At 41.6% G+C, this 17,724-nt stretch overlaps 1 protein-coding gene across 2 annotated transcripts in view; it reads left to right on the forward strand.

Annotated features, from left to right (window-relative positions):
* LOC131070450 (uncharacterized) overlaps window positions 1-17,724 on the forward strand; it is a 250,978-nt gene that overhangs the window by 99,398 nt on the left and 133,856 nt on the right. For both annotated transcript variants that reach the window (XM_058006004.2, XM_058006003.2), the window contains exon 12: window positions 5,582-5,645. In XM_058006004.2, coding sequence (XP_057861987.2) covers window positions 5,582-5,645 — 64 coding nt within the window. The remainder of the gene's footprint in view (window positions 1-5,581; window positions 5,646-17,724) is intronic.

Consider the following 17,724-nt stretch of genomic DNA (forward strand, 5'->3'; position numbering starts at 1 on the left):
AGGATCATAGCCAGTTGTGAGTTGATTCGCCCCCACCTCGCCTAGATCCAAATCCAGAACCACCAGCACCAGAAGCTAGGTAGATATACGGGTAGATTGAGATATTCGATAAGTGTTTAAACACCGGTCGAATCAGAACCCATTGATCCACTTACCTAGTTCCGGTTCGATAGCCAAAGTAAGGAGTACGATCAGGTGGTTCCGGACCCTCATACTGCAACCTAACCAACATGAGGATGGACAGAGTCACTCTAACAGTAACACACTTGTACTTATGTTATTTTATTTTATGTATAATAATTTTAATCCTCGTCATATTTTATATTGTTTTATTGTTGGTTAACTTATCTTAATTTATATCATTTTGTAATACATTGTTTAGATCACGTTTGTGTCTATACTTCAGTTTTTATCTTTATATCTCATATTGTAGACTTCGGATGTCTCACCCATTTATATTATATCTTGTTAAAGTTTTTAGTCTCTTTATAATTCATTGGTAGCACAACATATCTTATAATATTTTATATATTGTTATTGTGCATTATAATATTTGATAAGTTTTTTAATACTCCATATTTAGAGCAGTAGTTACAATAGATTCATTATCTTACCTAAAGTAACAAGTATTTCTCTTTGTGCCCTTATACCAAAGAGCCATTTCTACCCCCCTTGTTATTCTTATTTATTTTTCAATCTAATTTCCAGTCCTTCTCACTTTGAGCCATGTGCCAATCCCCCAACCCCTCTCCTTTACCTTCTTTTTAAACCAGTCCTAGTCTGCAATTAATCATCTTTTATCTCTCTTAGCTCTATTCTATCTTGATGACGGATCACAGAGTGTGATACAAAAAAAAATCTCACACAATCATTAATTGGCAATCAAAGTTCAGAGAAAGATATCTTCAAATTGATTATGCACTTCATGATCAGCTATGATGGGGTTACACTGGTGTGATGACCATGAACGCCAATATTAAGTAATGGATGTAGTGCTACATGATTGGGAGGGCTATTATGATATTGATGAAATGAACAAGTTTTTAGAAGGAAAAGTGCAAGGAGGTCTCAAAAGGTCCACCAAGAAAGAGAATATCACTTTTATCACCAATGAAATGTGAAAAATGGGTGCAAATAACTTTAAAAGTGATTGCTTGGACAAAGGAAAGCAACAAGGTTCATGTTTAAAAAAGGTTATGAAGAGTCAAAAAGTATGCTTGGGTTACGAAAGAGTTGGAAGACAACTCAAAAGCATGAAAAATTTGCCCATAGGAGTTAAAAAGCATGCCTATGTGAGAGGAAGGCATAAAGTAAGTCGGAATAGATTTATCTGAGTATTTATCTTAAATAAGTGTTTGCCATTGTTTTCTTTGTCCTTCTTGAGCAAGGGTTTCATTGGTGGCAAGGAAGGATGCCATTGGAGCAAGTTTCCTAGTATCTTGTTGATTAATAGCAACACATCCATTAAATTTCGTTGCAACACTTAATTTCACCCTTTGAACAGCTATGATAAGATTTCATAAAATTGAGTTAATAGATTTGGCATAATGTAATGAGGGTTTGGTAAGAAAACTCAAAGAAGTTATCATTTACTTCACTCTTCATTCAAGGCACTTCAAAGTCATCATGTGGAAATTATAAAGCAAAGGATGAATTGTTGGGGTTTCATATGTTTTCTAAGGATTTGGATTCCTCATTAGAATCATTAGAAGGAGCTGACAAACACCAGACTGGCTTCTTTTAGCTATTGTTATTTTTTGGAGACAACCAATTTTTAGATGATCTTGTTAGGGGTTTATTCTGAGGTGGTGTATTTTTTAGATTTCTTATGTCAGATGATGTATTTAGATGCACTTTAATATTTTAAAGCTTGCTTTGATTGCAATTGAACTATTCTTAGCATAGTAACTATAGATGCTTTTTATATATTTATCGTTCAAAATCATTGTAGACACTTATGAATAAGCAATAAAAGAATGATAATTTTACACTTACATGCAATTGAGATTATAATCTTTTGTTTGCTGATTTGTGAAATTGAATGGTCTTTTTAGAAAAAGGCTGGCTTTGTATTGCAGGTTTCATGGAAGAATATATTGTACCATTGTTTATGATAGCATCTAATCTGTTTGCTGAATTGTATTTGTTTGTTTATTTAATTCTTGTGTTGTACTCATGCTTTCTAGTGTTTGCTTTTAGCGAAAGAGAGTGAGCATTTGTTACTATTGTAGTTGCTAGTTTTGAAGAGGAAAGATATAATAATCTCGTCGCAAGTAAAAGAGTTGATAAGTCTTGCAGCTTTAATCAAGAACTAAAAAGTTAGGAAATTTCTTTACTTTGTTTTCAATGCATGCACAAAACAGAGATATTTCAGTTGTACATATGGTAAAAAGCTAGAGGTCGTTTCCTTATGTTCTAGGTTTAGTTTTGTTTTAAGTTACAAGAGTGTAATGCCCTGCCAAGAAACCCGAGAGGAACAGATTAACATTCTATAAAAAGAGTGAAATATATATATATTTTTTAAAACATTAAATGAACACTTTAAACATTAAGAAGTTAAGATTAGGTTAATTGCACAAGCGGAAGACAACTACTAATGTTTCCCCTAAGGTTTCTCAATGTGGTTACTTAATCTAATCATACATCATTAAAGGAATTAATCTAAATCAAGATAACATTTGATGCATACATGTACTTAAGAAAATTTAATTAACTAAAGCAATTCATTTAAGCAAGATAATAATTCTTACAGATACATTACATAACATAAATATTTCTAAAACTAATGTTACATTTAATTGTATAGAACCAATGTTTTCAATAACAGAAATAGAAACCTACCATCTAATACTCTTTCCATATACATCAAGTTTACATCATGATTACATCATAATTACAACATGATTACATCATTTGCTATGTAGGCATGAATATACATAGGTTACATCTGAAACACATAAATACAACATGGTAGATGCATAAAGTCCCATCTGACTCACCAAGCTGACCAAATCCATGAGAGCAAGCTGGAACAAGTATGAATCCAATCCATGCATAGACAGGTGCAAAATCCCCGTTAGGAAAAGGAACTACCACCACGACCATGTGGACCGAAAAGGACCATCCCCTGTGCTAGGAGATAGACATAAGGCCCTCAAGCAAACAAACAAAGAAATACAACACATGGTCTAGACTCTAAACACACTTCCACCGGGTAAAGACACAACAAGATACACATAGATAAAACTCCAAACAGGAATACTCCAGAGGTTTCAAACACCTGGCAGTACTCTAGTGCTCACAAGGGGAGAGTGTCATCGTATAGCTTGATATGGGTTATCTTGTCAGGTCTCCATAGGTCCCGACCCCCATCCTAGGTTATCTTGGCAACCTCTCCCAATCTCGGCCCCCATCCAATCCAAGTCTCATGCGGAACCAACATACCTTTGAAGAGGACAAGGTAGTCGATCACGCCATTCCAGGCCTTCCCACCTCATCTTGAGCCTAAACGAGCACTCAAGCCATGAGTGGGGCACACTGAATCTTGTTTAATGTGTTTAACTACCCAACCCCCTAATTCATTAATTAGGTTATCACTTATTAAGTGGTTATCTTGGCAGCCACTTTGGGCCTTGGCCCCCACTTGGAAGCCACTCCCCCTTATGACACTAAGCCTATCAAAATCCAAATTCAAGGCAACAGATGAAACAACATCAAATAACCATATAATGGAATCCAACCAAGTCTCTGAGTTACATCACATCTCAACCACATAGCCAACAAATACATTAACTTTCATCAAAGAGCACAACATGGCTCAATCCCTTTAGTAGAGTAATGATATAAATGCCAAGAAGTTGATAAACCGCAAAGATACCCATAACTGAAGTCCTTAAAGAAAGTTGAATTGGATAACACTGTATAATAACATCACAATGAGTTCCAAAGCAAAACTGACAAACACTTGGCCACATACAACCTTTACAAAGGATGAGCACACTGGAGGTATACCGATGACACAAACCGGGCAACTCATAAACACCAAAATCCATTGATGGGAAAAGACGTGTACTGACATAAAATACACATCAAAACTATGGCATCTTCCTAAAATCAATACAAGTCCATAAACTTGCTTTAATATAACACTTAAATACCAATAGAACGCACATTCCCATTTTAGAACCATATTCCAATAATTTCCCCCAAACAGATGATTTTACTAAAACACCCATTATTTGAAAATTACAATCTATTAATTCACAAAAGTAAATATACATTTTAACCAAAATAAACATATAAATGAATATATATATCTAAATAATTAACCAACATAAACATCCAAATGTATATATTTATCTCAATATTTTACCAACATAGATAAACAATTATAATGTATATATATATATATATATATATATATATATATATATATATATATATATATACATATTTGACCCACACCAATATACAAATATAAATGAATTTACATTTATATAATTGTATATTTATCTGAAAATATATATCTATACAAATATTATCAAAACCCACATTAAAACCAAACATAAAATAATAAAAAATAATAAAAAAGAATGCTTTCAGTTTTTTTCCACGACCTCCATGATTTGGCAGCCTGTGGGGTGTGATTACTCCCTACGGCTGTGGGAGGAAGACCAGCTTCCCTGTCTAAATTGAAGAAAGGTTTACCCTTAGGCTGTTGCATTATGTGTTATCCTGAAAGGAGCAATTTATAATGCTAACATAAACTAAATTTTATTGATTATTATCTATTTTGAACATCTTTGGCTATTTATTTCTTATGCTGTTGGGGGTCCCAAAGAAGCTAGGAAAAATAGAAAAGTTATCGTTTTCTTTGGTGCATTAAAGAATCCTAGGTAGGAAGTAATCCATCTCGAGAGAGGCAAATTTTGTAAGATTATTTGTTTTTATATGTTCAACTGATTGTCTTCTTTAATAGTTATTATGATGGTTCTTTATCTCAATTTTCTTTCATTTGTTTAAGTGATGGTGGCAGTTTACATTTTAGCTAACTTTTTGTATTGTTTTCTTTATATAATGGACTTTTTCATTGACGGGGTTGAGCTCAAATGATGAAGTCATTGGATTATCATTGTGGACACTTTTGTTCAAATTTCCATAGTGACATGAGACATCTAAGTTTAAAAAAAGTTGAATATGTGGCCTAATTGGTTTGCATTGGTTGAGATGGTCTTTAGTGGATGAAGTGTTGTGAAGTATGTGGATGAAGCTTTGTTCACTTACCAATCAAAAAAGAAAAGAGGAACATTTTATATCAAAAAAGGAACTCTCATCTTTCTTATGTTTCTTTTCCTCTGTATCATACTTATGTGTATCCTGCCCAAATCCACTTTTTTTTTGTCATTTGAAGATATAAATTACACTTTAGACGATATATTTCACATATACACCTATATATTAAGGATTTTATAAAAAGAATATTAGAAAAAGTTATTATATTTTTTTATTACACCAGATATGTAATCTACAATTACAATTTCTATTTGTGTTGTTAAATTATATTTTCTTGGTTTTTATGCAGGTGATGTTTTACGCAGCTTATTCTTGAATGAGCTGTATGGGTTCCAATTGGACAATCATCGTTGGTTTGTTCAGTCCTCCTTACTCTCTGTTTTTGTAGTATTTTAATTAAGCATTAATAGATGGAAAGATTGTTGAGAACATAATTTTACTGAGAGGGGGTGAAACTGTATAACAACAAACTTTTACTTTTTCAAATTAATATCATAATTATATAACTTAATCTCAAAGCATATTCATTGCATATTAGTATTCACATGAGATCTAACTAAAATGTAACACAAATAGAACACAAGGTATACGTGAAAACCCTAATGGGAGAAAACCATGGCAAATTAATGCGTTTATATTTAATCTTCTTTTACAAAGTTCATAGGCTCAACCTATTAGAGGCACCAACCCCTCATTCAATGCGTGAGAACCTTTCCCACTAAAGGCACCGACCTCTCATTCAATTTGTGAGTTCTAACCCACTAGAGGCTCCAACCCCTCATTCAAATTTCCACCTTATCAATGTTGCTTCCTCCACGGATGATGGACAGTCTTTTCTCCACAAGTTCCCTTCTTCAAACTGCTATTATGGTGACAACAAATTGGCCACACAATTGATCACATTCTCTCATGAAACTTTTATAAATCTGTCATACTATTTCTCACAAAGCTTTCTTTAATATGCTTCATGATGCTTGCTACAAAGTCCTCTTTATCTCTGCATGAAATCCTCTCACAAACCTGCTATAAACTCCTTTTAATTTTTGCATTTATACCTCTTCAATTTCTGCATATACTTCTTTACATCTTCAATACTCACACACATATAATCTTTGGAAGATCTTATATATTCTTCATTGATATATCTTAAAATCTAATTACATCAATATCCTTTTCATTCCCTTAATGGATATTTGACTCACTTCCTTTCGATATATCTTTTTTATTTCAAATGCTTCACACACCATACCATTTCATGTACGGCACTATAAATCTGTTGGTTTATATAAAATAACTCTTTTTATCTTCCACACTTCTTCTTATTCCACACACATCTCCATACTTTTCTTATTTCACTTTATATCCTCCTGCCTTCATGAAGAGAGGCATCCTTTTTGAAAGAGTGATATCCATTAGAAAGGTTTGTTGCTGGGAATAATCATTATGTCATGTTGTCATATTATGTTTATGTTGTCGTCGGTACTAATGAGTTACGGTAGTCAGTTAGTTAGGCGTCTCGAAGGGCAGTTGGACGCGACGGTTGGTCGCACCCCTTCGGGTATTATATATTGCATACCTTCCCTTCATAGTGGCGTCATGATAGTCGTATCTGGGTGTAATGTTATAAGCACTTGATGTACGTGGACTGTTGAATTAATACAGAAACTGGTTCTTTAATATATTTCAATTATGTTCTGTGCATTTACTTCCTGCGTTTAATCGTTTACCCGTATGTGGCAAACATTTAGCGCCGTTGCCTAGACATACTCAGGAAAGGAAGGAGCGGATGGCGTAAGGACACGATGGGCCTACCTGTCAGTGAGATTATCCCAGAGGCCGATGACGCGCAAATGGAACAATCGTTGTGGGACGCAGAGCGTGATGGCAAGAGGTGAAGGGGAAATTGAATCCTGTAATAATCCGGACACACTGTTGATATAAATTGTGGTGGCCGAAAGGCAAAAAAAAAAAAAAAAAAGGTTTTTTTTTGTGTAAATGGTGTGTGCTTGCTATGTACAGAAGTGATTTATGCCAAATATACTAAATAAGAACAAAAATAAAAAGATACAAAGTGACGAATGGGAAGTGGCACAAAGAGCATTGAATCTCACACAACAAATAGAACGAAGGCGTAGGCTAAGGCAGCTTGCCGAGGGACGACCAGCCGAGGGGTTGCTCGAAGGGAACCTAGGAGGTGTCACGGAGGTTGCAGAGGCAGAGATAGACGGAGAGAATTACACTCTCTACATTGTCGTAGGGTTGCCTGAAGGGAACCTAGGAGTCACTGAGGGTGCCGAAGGAGAACTCTATAGTTCGCCAGAATACCACCGTAGGGTAAGAAGTTGTGAAGAGTTGGTGGAACAAACAAGGCGAAGTCTAAACCTGATTGACGCTACCAGAGACCTACTAAAGAACTTGTCCATTTCGGAGGACAACTGAAGGGAGACGATCGAAGGTGACGGTACGATCGATGGTGCCGAGGGAGCACAAGGGTACCGTACAGTAGGCAATTTGTTCGGTTCAGGGTCAACAACCTTCTTTGGAGGACCCACGAGTGGAGGGTCAGGTGTAGCAGGCGGAGGCGGAGGATCACCAGGTACAAGCACACAAGGCACCAGAGGAGCGAGACCTAGCGGTGGGATGGCAAGTAAGTAGAAGCTGTCGAAGTTCAACGGCAACGGGAAGGAAGATCCTGTCCGCCATTGCTGCACTTGCGAAACCATATGGTCAGCGAACGGTGTTACCAACCAGGACGAATGGGTAACACAATTTCCAGCAACCTTAAGGGGAGTGGCCATCGATTGGTACTCAGATATGGATAAGGCCAAAGTCGGCACATGGCCCGACCTGAAGAAGGAGTTCGGGATAGAGTTCCGCCTCCTCAGAGACGACAATGAAATAGTAGCCGAAATCTATGGCACAAAGCAGAACAAGAACGAGACTGTCTGAGCCTATAGTTGGCGGCTCAAGGAACTATTGGGGAAAATGGAGAGTCAACCAGCGGATGGGTTGAAAAAGAGATGGTTTGTGGAGGGACTGAAACACTCCATCCGGAAGAAGATGAAAATTGTTCCACCAACCTCGTACGAAGATGCATATAATAGAGCAATGGATCTCGAGAGTGAGACCAAGACATCCAAGAAGAAAAAGGAGGAGGATAGCTCATCCGAGGATGATGACTCTTCCGAGGGAAGTAGCAGCGATGACGAGTTGGGCAAAAAGGTGCAAGCCCTATAGAAGGACATGCTGAGGATGATGAAAGAGCTGAAGGTTATGAAGGGAGGTTCGAGCAAGACTGACGAAGGGGAGCTTTGGTGCACGGAATGTAAGACGGACGGCCACACGAAAGGCTCCTGCCAAAAGAAGGCCTATTGTGATAGATGCCAGTTGATGGGGCATACCACCAAGGAATGCCCCTACAACATAAAAACACGAAACCAACAAGTATTGCTTACGCAGGAACAACCAACTACATCCGGCGGTATCGACAGCTCCCAGGCGAACAACAATGCAACATCGGGAGGCTACCGAGATAACCGGTGGGGAGGACGAAACAACAATAACAATACAAGGAACCGGATCCAATACGACTCCAAAGGCCGATCGATGGTACAATGTAGAGCGTGCAACCAGTGGGGGCACTTCGCTCGAGACTGCCCGAAGGGAGAGGCCACACAATATTTGTGCAAATGGTGCGGACCGGGAGACCACGAAGACGCCCCCTGCTCGAGGTCCAGCGTCAACGTGCTTAATATCGAGGAAACCAAAGAAGAGGAAGTGCTGGCCGTAACCCGCGCCCAAGCCAGACATGCAATGTGCCCAGACCCGGAGACGGAGAAGCGAAGGGTACGGGAAGCACAAGAAGAAATTGAGAAAGAGATACGAGAAAGGGCAAAGGCGAAGGGTACGACAGGTACTTCCAGCCGACCGGAGGCGGAGGAGGCTATACTAAATCAAATTTTAAAACTGGAGGTGCCTGTGAAGGTACACGACCTCCTCCAGACGATGCCTCAATTACGAACGGCGTTGTTGAATAATCTCTCCCAACCACGCACCAATACCAACCACCGCACAGATGTCCGTGGGGGGTCTGCAATAGACCCCATGCTGCTGGTAGTTAACACTGGAATGAACCCGACCATTGTGGAGATGGGTATCCTTGGCACCATTCTAACTGATACCATCGTCGATGGTGGATCAGGAGTGAATGTTCTTCCAGAAGAAACCTGGCGGAAGCTGGGGAAGCCGACGCTGTGGCCATCTACATTCAATTTGCTGGGAGTAGATCAACATGGAATCAAACCCATCGGGACACTGATGGGCCAACAAGTTACCATCGGGATGCAACCCTTCATACTGGACTTCGTGGTAATCCCACTAAAGAAAAAAGGGTATGATGCGATCTTAGGGAGAGGGCGGCTGGTGGCAGCCAAGGCCACCCACAACTAGAAGAAGAACACTGTCTATGGAGAATGGAGGAGGAAGTTTATCATAGACCTTGGGACGTAGTTGGTTAGTGAGGAACTGGCACCATCTTCGTAATCGGAGGGTGAAGGAGAAGGCGACCTGAGGGACGAAGGACGAGGTTGCAGGGAGCCCAACAACGAAGGGATTCTCAAACTAGGAGAGTGCTCCGAGGATGAGACGGGGTCATTGAACGGGCTCTTTCACTGGCAGATGGAGGATTACGAAATGTTCCAGAGCTACAGGCTCGAAGTAGAGGAACCAGAGCAAGCAACAGAGGAGGTGTACCTGCCGAAATACAAAGAATATTGGAAGGGAGACGCCCCAAACTTCAGTGACGTAGATAATCCCAAGATCATTCGTGTCGGCAACGATTGGAACTCTGTGTGGAAGGCCGCAGCCTTCAAAATCTTTATTATTCTTCTTCTTCTTATGTACGGGAAGGAGACCGTGGTTCCTATAGAATTTATGGTTCCAGGTCTTCAGATGGCCATTGAAAATAGACTTGCCATCAACAGGTCCAAATTGAAACCCTACCACGAGAAGCGCAGGGGACCTGAGAGGCTGGAAGGACACCCGAGAGTCCGGAGGGGGACCCGAGAGGATGGAAGGGGACCTGAGAGGCCGGGCAGGTGACTCGATCGGCACGGGACCAAAGCGGGAGACTCTTGGGCAAGGCAAACCGAGAAAGGGCAATCCCAAAGGCATGGGACCTGAGCCAAAGACTAGATTAGGGATTTAAGAAAAAATAAAAAAAAAAATCTTTGAAAGTGGTGGTGGGACCACCGTACGGTGGAACCACCGCGGTGAGACCACCGTACGGTGAGACTATCGTGCGGTGAGACTACCGTGCGGTGGAACCACCGTACGTTAGACCACGTGCGGTGGAACCACCATACGTTAGACCACTGACGACGGAGGACACCTGCGGTGGAATACCACTGTACGGTGGACCCCCGTACGGTTGAACTGCGTTGGGCGTGCGGAAGGAGGACCGTACGGTGTGGACGGTTGGTCATGTTGTCTGTACGGTGTGATCCGTACGATGGAGGGGTGACCGTACGGTAAGGAGGGTGTTGACCGCACGGGAAGGTGGCCGTATGATTGGAGGTGTCAGTGCTGTTGTTGATCGTACGGGGAGGTTGTATGGCCGGGGTGCCATCGGGAACATTACAGTGGAAAAACAAACAAACAAACAAAAAAAAACGACGACCAGATTGGAAACTCATTTGATGGAGTCTGGAGCCAGGACACTGGAAAATTAGAGTGGAGAAGAAGGTTTTTGGTATCTTAAAATATCACAAAAATGATGTGCGCCATGGGCTTCCGTGTGGTTCTGAAGGTTGTAAATTGGTGTTGGTATCTTAAAATATCACAAAAATGATGTGCGCTGCCCCAGACCCCCAGTTTATTTTTGAGCTACAACAGACTTTTTGGAGTTGGGTGAAGCGCATTCGGGAAGTCACGGTAAGTGTTGTGGTTGTTCCGTACTGTGAGAATGAAGCCTGAAGCTAAGCATTGGCGGGGAAGCCATAAGCCATAGAGGGAGACGGATTTGGAGGTTGTGAACAAACAAAGTTTGAGGGAAGGCATTGCAGGGCTGTGCAGTTGTACGACACTAGGGAGTTATTCAGTTCAGTTATCAGCCTTTGGGGAGTGTGATGGAGGATTTGAGGCGTCTCCTAGCCATTGTGCCAGAAGGTTGTGGCCACTTCCAGGCATGAATGGTACGCTTTGAGGAACTTGGAGTATGTCTCGGCTGGACGTGAGGTTACCTTGGTGGATGCACAGAGGGCTCGGGAAGAGCTGACCACCAGGTTGGAGGCAGTAGTAGCGTGAGACTTAGCTCAACGAACCCAGGAGTTGGATGCTGTGTAATGGCCCCACTCTAGCAGATTGACCAAGTATATGTGCGTTAGCCTAGCTCTACATGGTCTCGAGGGCTAACGAAGGGTTTAAAGGGATCCTGGAGTGTTTTGGCCTAGTCATTTCCAGTTTGGGCCAAAACGAAGTTGATTTACTTAGTTTCAGGCATACTTACTATTTTTAGTAAGTCAGTAGGACACAACGGGGGCTATTTTTGGTGATTGGATTTGATACTCCTTGGCAAGAGCTTTCCGACGAGCTATCACTCACGCTATTCGGAGTCCGATTGCTAATATATTTTAATGCCTGAAGTTTTATTAAAGTAACATTTAATTTAATTGTAAAATATTAAAGTGTTACTTTAATATTTATTTTATGGAGATATGTGTAAATCAAAGGGGCAACCAAGGGAGACATAAGTGAATATTTTAATATGTTTTATATTGAACATGTTTTATCCCACATTGCTTGAGTGAGTTGGGTCGCCCTTGGAGAAAGAATAAAAGGGAGCTTTTGTGGCTTCATTGGGCATGTGGAATATGAGAAGAATTTGGTGTGTGAGTTGCAGATCCGTTCTTGGCATTAGAGGACGTCTATCCTCTCTTGTGACATTCTAGACGTCATTCCCTTGGGGTTTGGCCTTTGGAATCCTTTGCTATCAGCTTCATTTATAGGCAGATTGGGTGTTTTTCCAGCTACAAGCAGCAACATTATTTGGTTGCATTTCCAGCTACAGGCCGCGACACTATTCACGTGGGTACTATTCACGCGACACTATTCACGCGGGTACTATTCACGCGGCACTATTCACGTGGGTACTATTCACCTGGCACTATTCACGTGGCACTATTCACCTGGCACTATTCATGCAGCACTATTCATGTTACTGTAGCAGCAGAATTAGAAATTTTGGTTGGAACATTATGTCAAAATGCTGGAGTATTTAGTGAGTTGAAAATAACCTGCTATGTATTTGATTTTTGTTAATTCTGGAAATAATATTATAACAACAGTAGTTCAATTTCCAGCTTGCCTATTATTGTAGATTCTTTTTAGTTCATGTTATGTGGTTTCATACCTGTGCAAAGACTTAAAAACAAAAAAAACATTGAAACATTAAACGGAGGAATAAGGAGTTGGCTGCAAACTGTTTGACTAAATTCCTATCAGCAGTGGGGTTAGTTTTTGGGCATTCTAGGGTGTCCATTACAGTGGTATCAGAGCAAAAGATTCTGCCATCTTGTGGGAAACTTTCACCAAAACATATTGCAGAAATAAAACAGGTCCAGAATGTATGATTGAGCATGCGACAGGGGCATTATAATTTTCGCAATACCAGGGCCAGACAAAATAGAAATCCGGATAGTCAGAGTGAGCAGTCTAGTTCATCCGTGCAGGTGGACATAGAATCCAGTCATACAGACATAGAGGAAATATTCTTCGATCAGGACAGCAGTATGGGTGATCGAGATGAGAGGAATATCGTTCCAGATCAGGGGGAGGTAATGTTCAGACAGTTGCTGGGTACGTTAGAGCAAGGGTAGCGTATGCAGCAGGAGCAGAATAGGCGAATGGACATGATGTTGCAGCTTATGGCTAGACAGATGGGCGTTAATATTAATCCAGGTGAGGCCAACAATGGAAACAATAACAATGGGGGAAACGATAACAATAGGGGCAATGATAATAATGGAGGCTGAGGCAACAACAATGGCCCTGAGAATAACATTAATGGTAATAATGGACATGGCAACAATGGGATTGAGGCGGATAACTTTAGACACATTGCACACCTAGCTCGAACAGCGAGCTCGAGACCTCTTCTACCCACCTTTCCACCTAGGGATCCGGTTCAACCAGTGAACGAACCGCAGATTATTGAGTTACAGGGTCAGTTCAGGAGGGACTGGGAGGCTAGTGGACTCGAGTTTCAGGCAGATATTTCCCTCAGAGATTATATGGACTTGAGGATGAGACATATGCCTAGAGCAGGAGGGAGGAATCAGAATTTTGAGCTAAGGAAGAAAGTTGGAAAACTTTCCTTGCCTTATTATGATGCTTCAGGGAAGATGACTACACGAGCTTGGGTGCAGAAGGTAGATACATACTTGCAGCTAAATCCTATGCCTGAGGATGAGGCTATCAAGTATGCGGCTATGCATTTGGACGGCGTTGCGCATGAATGGTGGCATCATGGCATGGTGACTCTGGGGCATAATCAGATTACATCCTATGAGGAATTCACAGAAAGATTGATTGAGAGATTTGACACTAGGGATCCCGAGTTACATTTCAAGGAGCTAGCACAGTTAAAACAGTCAGGTTCAGTGGATGTTTACATCGCCGAGTTTTAGCATTTGTCTGTACTTGTTACTGATATCTCCCCTAGGAGATTGGTGGTGTTATTTTGTGATGGGCTTGCTGATCCATTACGTGGTTGGGTGAAGGGACATGATCCACTCACCTTAGCAGAAGCAACTAAAAAGGCACGAGATTTAGCCCCTTCGGTATACAAAGGAAAATACCATTCAACAGATTCTTCCTACCGCAAGGACAAAGACAAAAAACCATTTCAGAAAGAGTATAACAAATCCAAAGAAGGATCAAAAGGACTAGACAGTGAAACCTTGAATGAACTTCGAAAGAAGAAACTGTGCTTCCAGTGTAGAGAGCCTTGGGACTTATCTCATAAATGCCCTCTCAAGGCTAAGGCAAATCAAATGGAGTATTTTTCAGCAGAGGAGTCAGAGTCAGAGGGGGAGGATCAGCACTCCGATTCAGATGAGGGTAACACGATAGAGGAGAGCAGCATTCCTAAGGATGATAGATCGTTGGCACGCTTGACAGGGGCCCAAAAGGCAATCACATTTAAGGTTAGGGGTACTATCCAGGGGCAGAAAGTGATATCTCTCATTGACACTGGGGCTACACATAACTTTATAGATACACAGTTGGTAGCCAGGAGAGGTTTACAGACAGAGGAGCATGATGGTTTTAGGGTCATGGTGGCTAATGGCCAAAAGCTATTATGTACTCAGAAGGTTTCAAATCTTCACATTAGATTTGGAGATGGCTATGAGTTGGAGGATGATTTCTACGTTGTGGACATGGGAGATTACGACGTCATCCTCGGTATGACATGGATGGCATCGCTGGTTGAGTTCACTTTCAACCTAGCGAAGTTGGAAATGAGGTTTCAGCATGAGGGTAGGACTGTTGTTCTCAGGGGACTTTCAGATGGGAGTTGCAGGGTAGTCTCTTTGAAGAGAATGGAGAGACTTTTTCGACATAATGACATAGAGTGGGCAACAAAGTGCTTAGTTATGCCAACTTCACCGGAGCCTCGGGTGAAGAGTCATCCACCAGATATACAGGAGATTCTTGACAGGCATGCCAAGGTATTCAGTGATATTCCTCACGGGGTTCCTCCTGACAGGGGTGCAGAGCATGTTATTGAGCTCGAGGAGGGAGCCAAACCAGTGATGATCACTCCCTATCGTCGTCCTAAGAAACATAAGGATGAGATAGAGAAGGCAATTAAGGAGGAGTTGGAAATGGGGCACATCAGGCCCAGCAAAAGCCCCTTTGCTTCTGCAGTTGTCTTGGTTAAGAAGAAGGATGGAACAATGCGCATGTGCATTGACTACAGGGCCTTGAACAAAAAAACCATTAAGAATAGGTACCCCATTCCGCGGATAGATGAGCTAATAGATGAGCTACATGGGGCATGTGTCTTCACAAAGATAGATTTGAGATCAGGGTATCATCAGATCGGTATGAGGGCAGAGGACATTGAGAAAACTGCTTTTCGGTGTCACTATGGTCATTTTGAGTTTCTGGTTATGCCATTTGGGCTAACCAATGCTCCTGCTACTTTTCAGAGTTGCATGAACCAGGTGTTTAGGGGGCAATTGAGGAGATACGTTTTGATTTTCTTTGATGATATTTTGGTCTTTAGCAAGACATGGGGGGAGCATTTACAGCATCTTGAGGAGGTGCTATCTATTTTGGAGAGAGAGTCCCTGTATGCCAAGGAGTCTAAGTGTGAGTTCGGGATGACAGAGCTTTTGTACCTTGGTCATATTATCAGTGCAAAGGGAGTTCGGGTGGATCCTGAAAAGATTAGAGCTATTGTTGATTGGCCCACACCTACGAACCTTACTCAGCTTAAGGGGTTCTTTGGCTTATGTGGTTTTTATAGGAGATTTGTTAAGGGGTTTTCTCAGACAGCTGCTCCCTTGACAGATCTTACTAAGAAGGGGGCCTTCATGTGGACAGAGGCAGCACAAAGGTGTTTTGAGCATTTCAAGCAGGTGATGTCTTCGTGTCCAATTCTAGCTCTACCAGACTTCACGAAGCCCTTTGAGCTTCATTGTGATGCATCGGGTGATGGGATTGGAGCAGTATTGATGCAGGAGAAGCACCCCATTGCTTTTGAGAGTAGGAAGCTCCGAGGTGTGGAGAGGAGCTATTCTATTTATGATCGTGAGATGTTGGCCATCATGCATGCCTTGGCCAAATTCCGATCCTACTTGGTTGGAGGGAAGTTTGTGATCAAGACGGATCACAATAGCATAAAGTATTTCATGAGCCAGCGAGACTTGAATGACAGACAGCAGAAGTGGGTCACTAAATTGCAGGCTTATGACTTCGACATTGAGTTTGTCAAAGGGAAGAGGAATGTAGTAGCTGATGCCTTATCTAGAAGACCTCACATTTGTGCTCTTGCAGAGATTACAGGAGATTGGAGGGATAAGATTATAGCAGAGTATGTCGGGGATACTTGGGCGTCTGGTTTGATTTCAGGTACTACGCAGGATGGTCGCTATGAGGTGATAGATGGATTGATCAGATTTCAGGACAGAGTTTACTTGATTCCGTCATCACAGTTGAGAGAAGCGATACTTAGGGCATTTCATGATGCACCTACAGCTGGGCATCCGGGGGTCTTCAAGACCTATAGGCAGATCCGAGAGCGATTCTCATGGAGAGGGCTCAAGGATGATGTTCAGAGGTATGTCAGGGAGTGTGCAGTTTGCCAGCAGAATAAGGGAGAGCACACGTTCCCTGCGGGTTTACTACAGTCCTTGCCCATCCCAGATAGGAAATGGGAAAGTATTTCAATGGACTTTATCACTGGGTTGCCACAAGTGCAAGGGAGGGATTGCATCTATGTGGTGGTAGACCGCTTAACGAAGTTCGCTCACTTCTTTGCTATTCGGTCCACTTACACAGCAGCACAGGTGGCAGATCTTTTCTTCAGAGAGATATTCAGGTTACATGGGCTACCTAGATTCATTGTCAGTGATCGGGATAGTAAATTTATGAGTATTTTCTGGCAAGAGTTGTTTAGGTTGTGTGGCACAGATCTTACACCCAACATTAGTTATCATCCGCAAACAGATGGGCAGACGGAGATTGTGAATAAATGGGTGGAGGGATATTTGAGGAACTATGTGACTACACAGCAGAGGGCTTGGGTTAGATGGTTGCATATGGGAGAATACTGTTACAACACTACATATCATATGTCCATCAGGATGACACCCTTCATGGCACTTTATGGTTATGAAGCACCAAGCTTCATGGATCTGGTTTTGGGGGACAGCAGGGTGCCCAAAGCCAAAGACTTATTGCAGGATAGTCAGGATATCCTGAGAGTGCTCAAGGAGAACATACAGCAAGCTCAGAGTCAACAAAAGTTGTATGCTGATCAGCACAGGGTAGAGCGCAGTTTCGAGGTAGGGGATATGGTATACTTGAGGCTACAACCATATAGGCAGTCATCTCTCAAGAGGAGCGGGGCAGAGAAACTGAAGCCTAGATTTTATGGTCCCTACGGGGTGATTCGCAGAGTGGGCGAAGTCGCCTATGAGCTTGAGCTTCCAGAGGCAGTCGAGTACACAATGTATTTCATGTGTCTAGGCTTAAGAAAGCTATTGGTCAGAGTGTAGTACCTTTTGCAGATTTACCTCCTTTGGATGAGGAGGGGAAGCTCGTGTTAGTACCTGAGGCTATTCTGGACACCAGAGAGAGGAAACTCAGAAACAGGATAGTGAAGGAGTATTTGGTCAGATGGAGAGACCTGCCGGAGGAAGATGC

Source organism: Cryptomeria japonica, chromosome 3 (assembly GCF_030272615.1).
Source record: "Cryptomeria japonica chromosome 3, Sugi_1.0, whole genome shotgun sequence".
Lineage (NCBI taxonomy): Eukaryota > Viridiplantae > Streptophyta > Pinopsida > Cupressales > Cupressaceae > Cryptomeria > Cryptomeria japonica.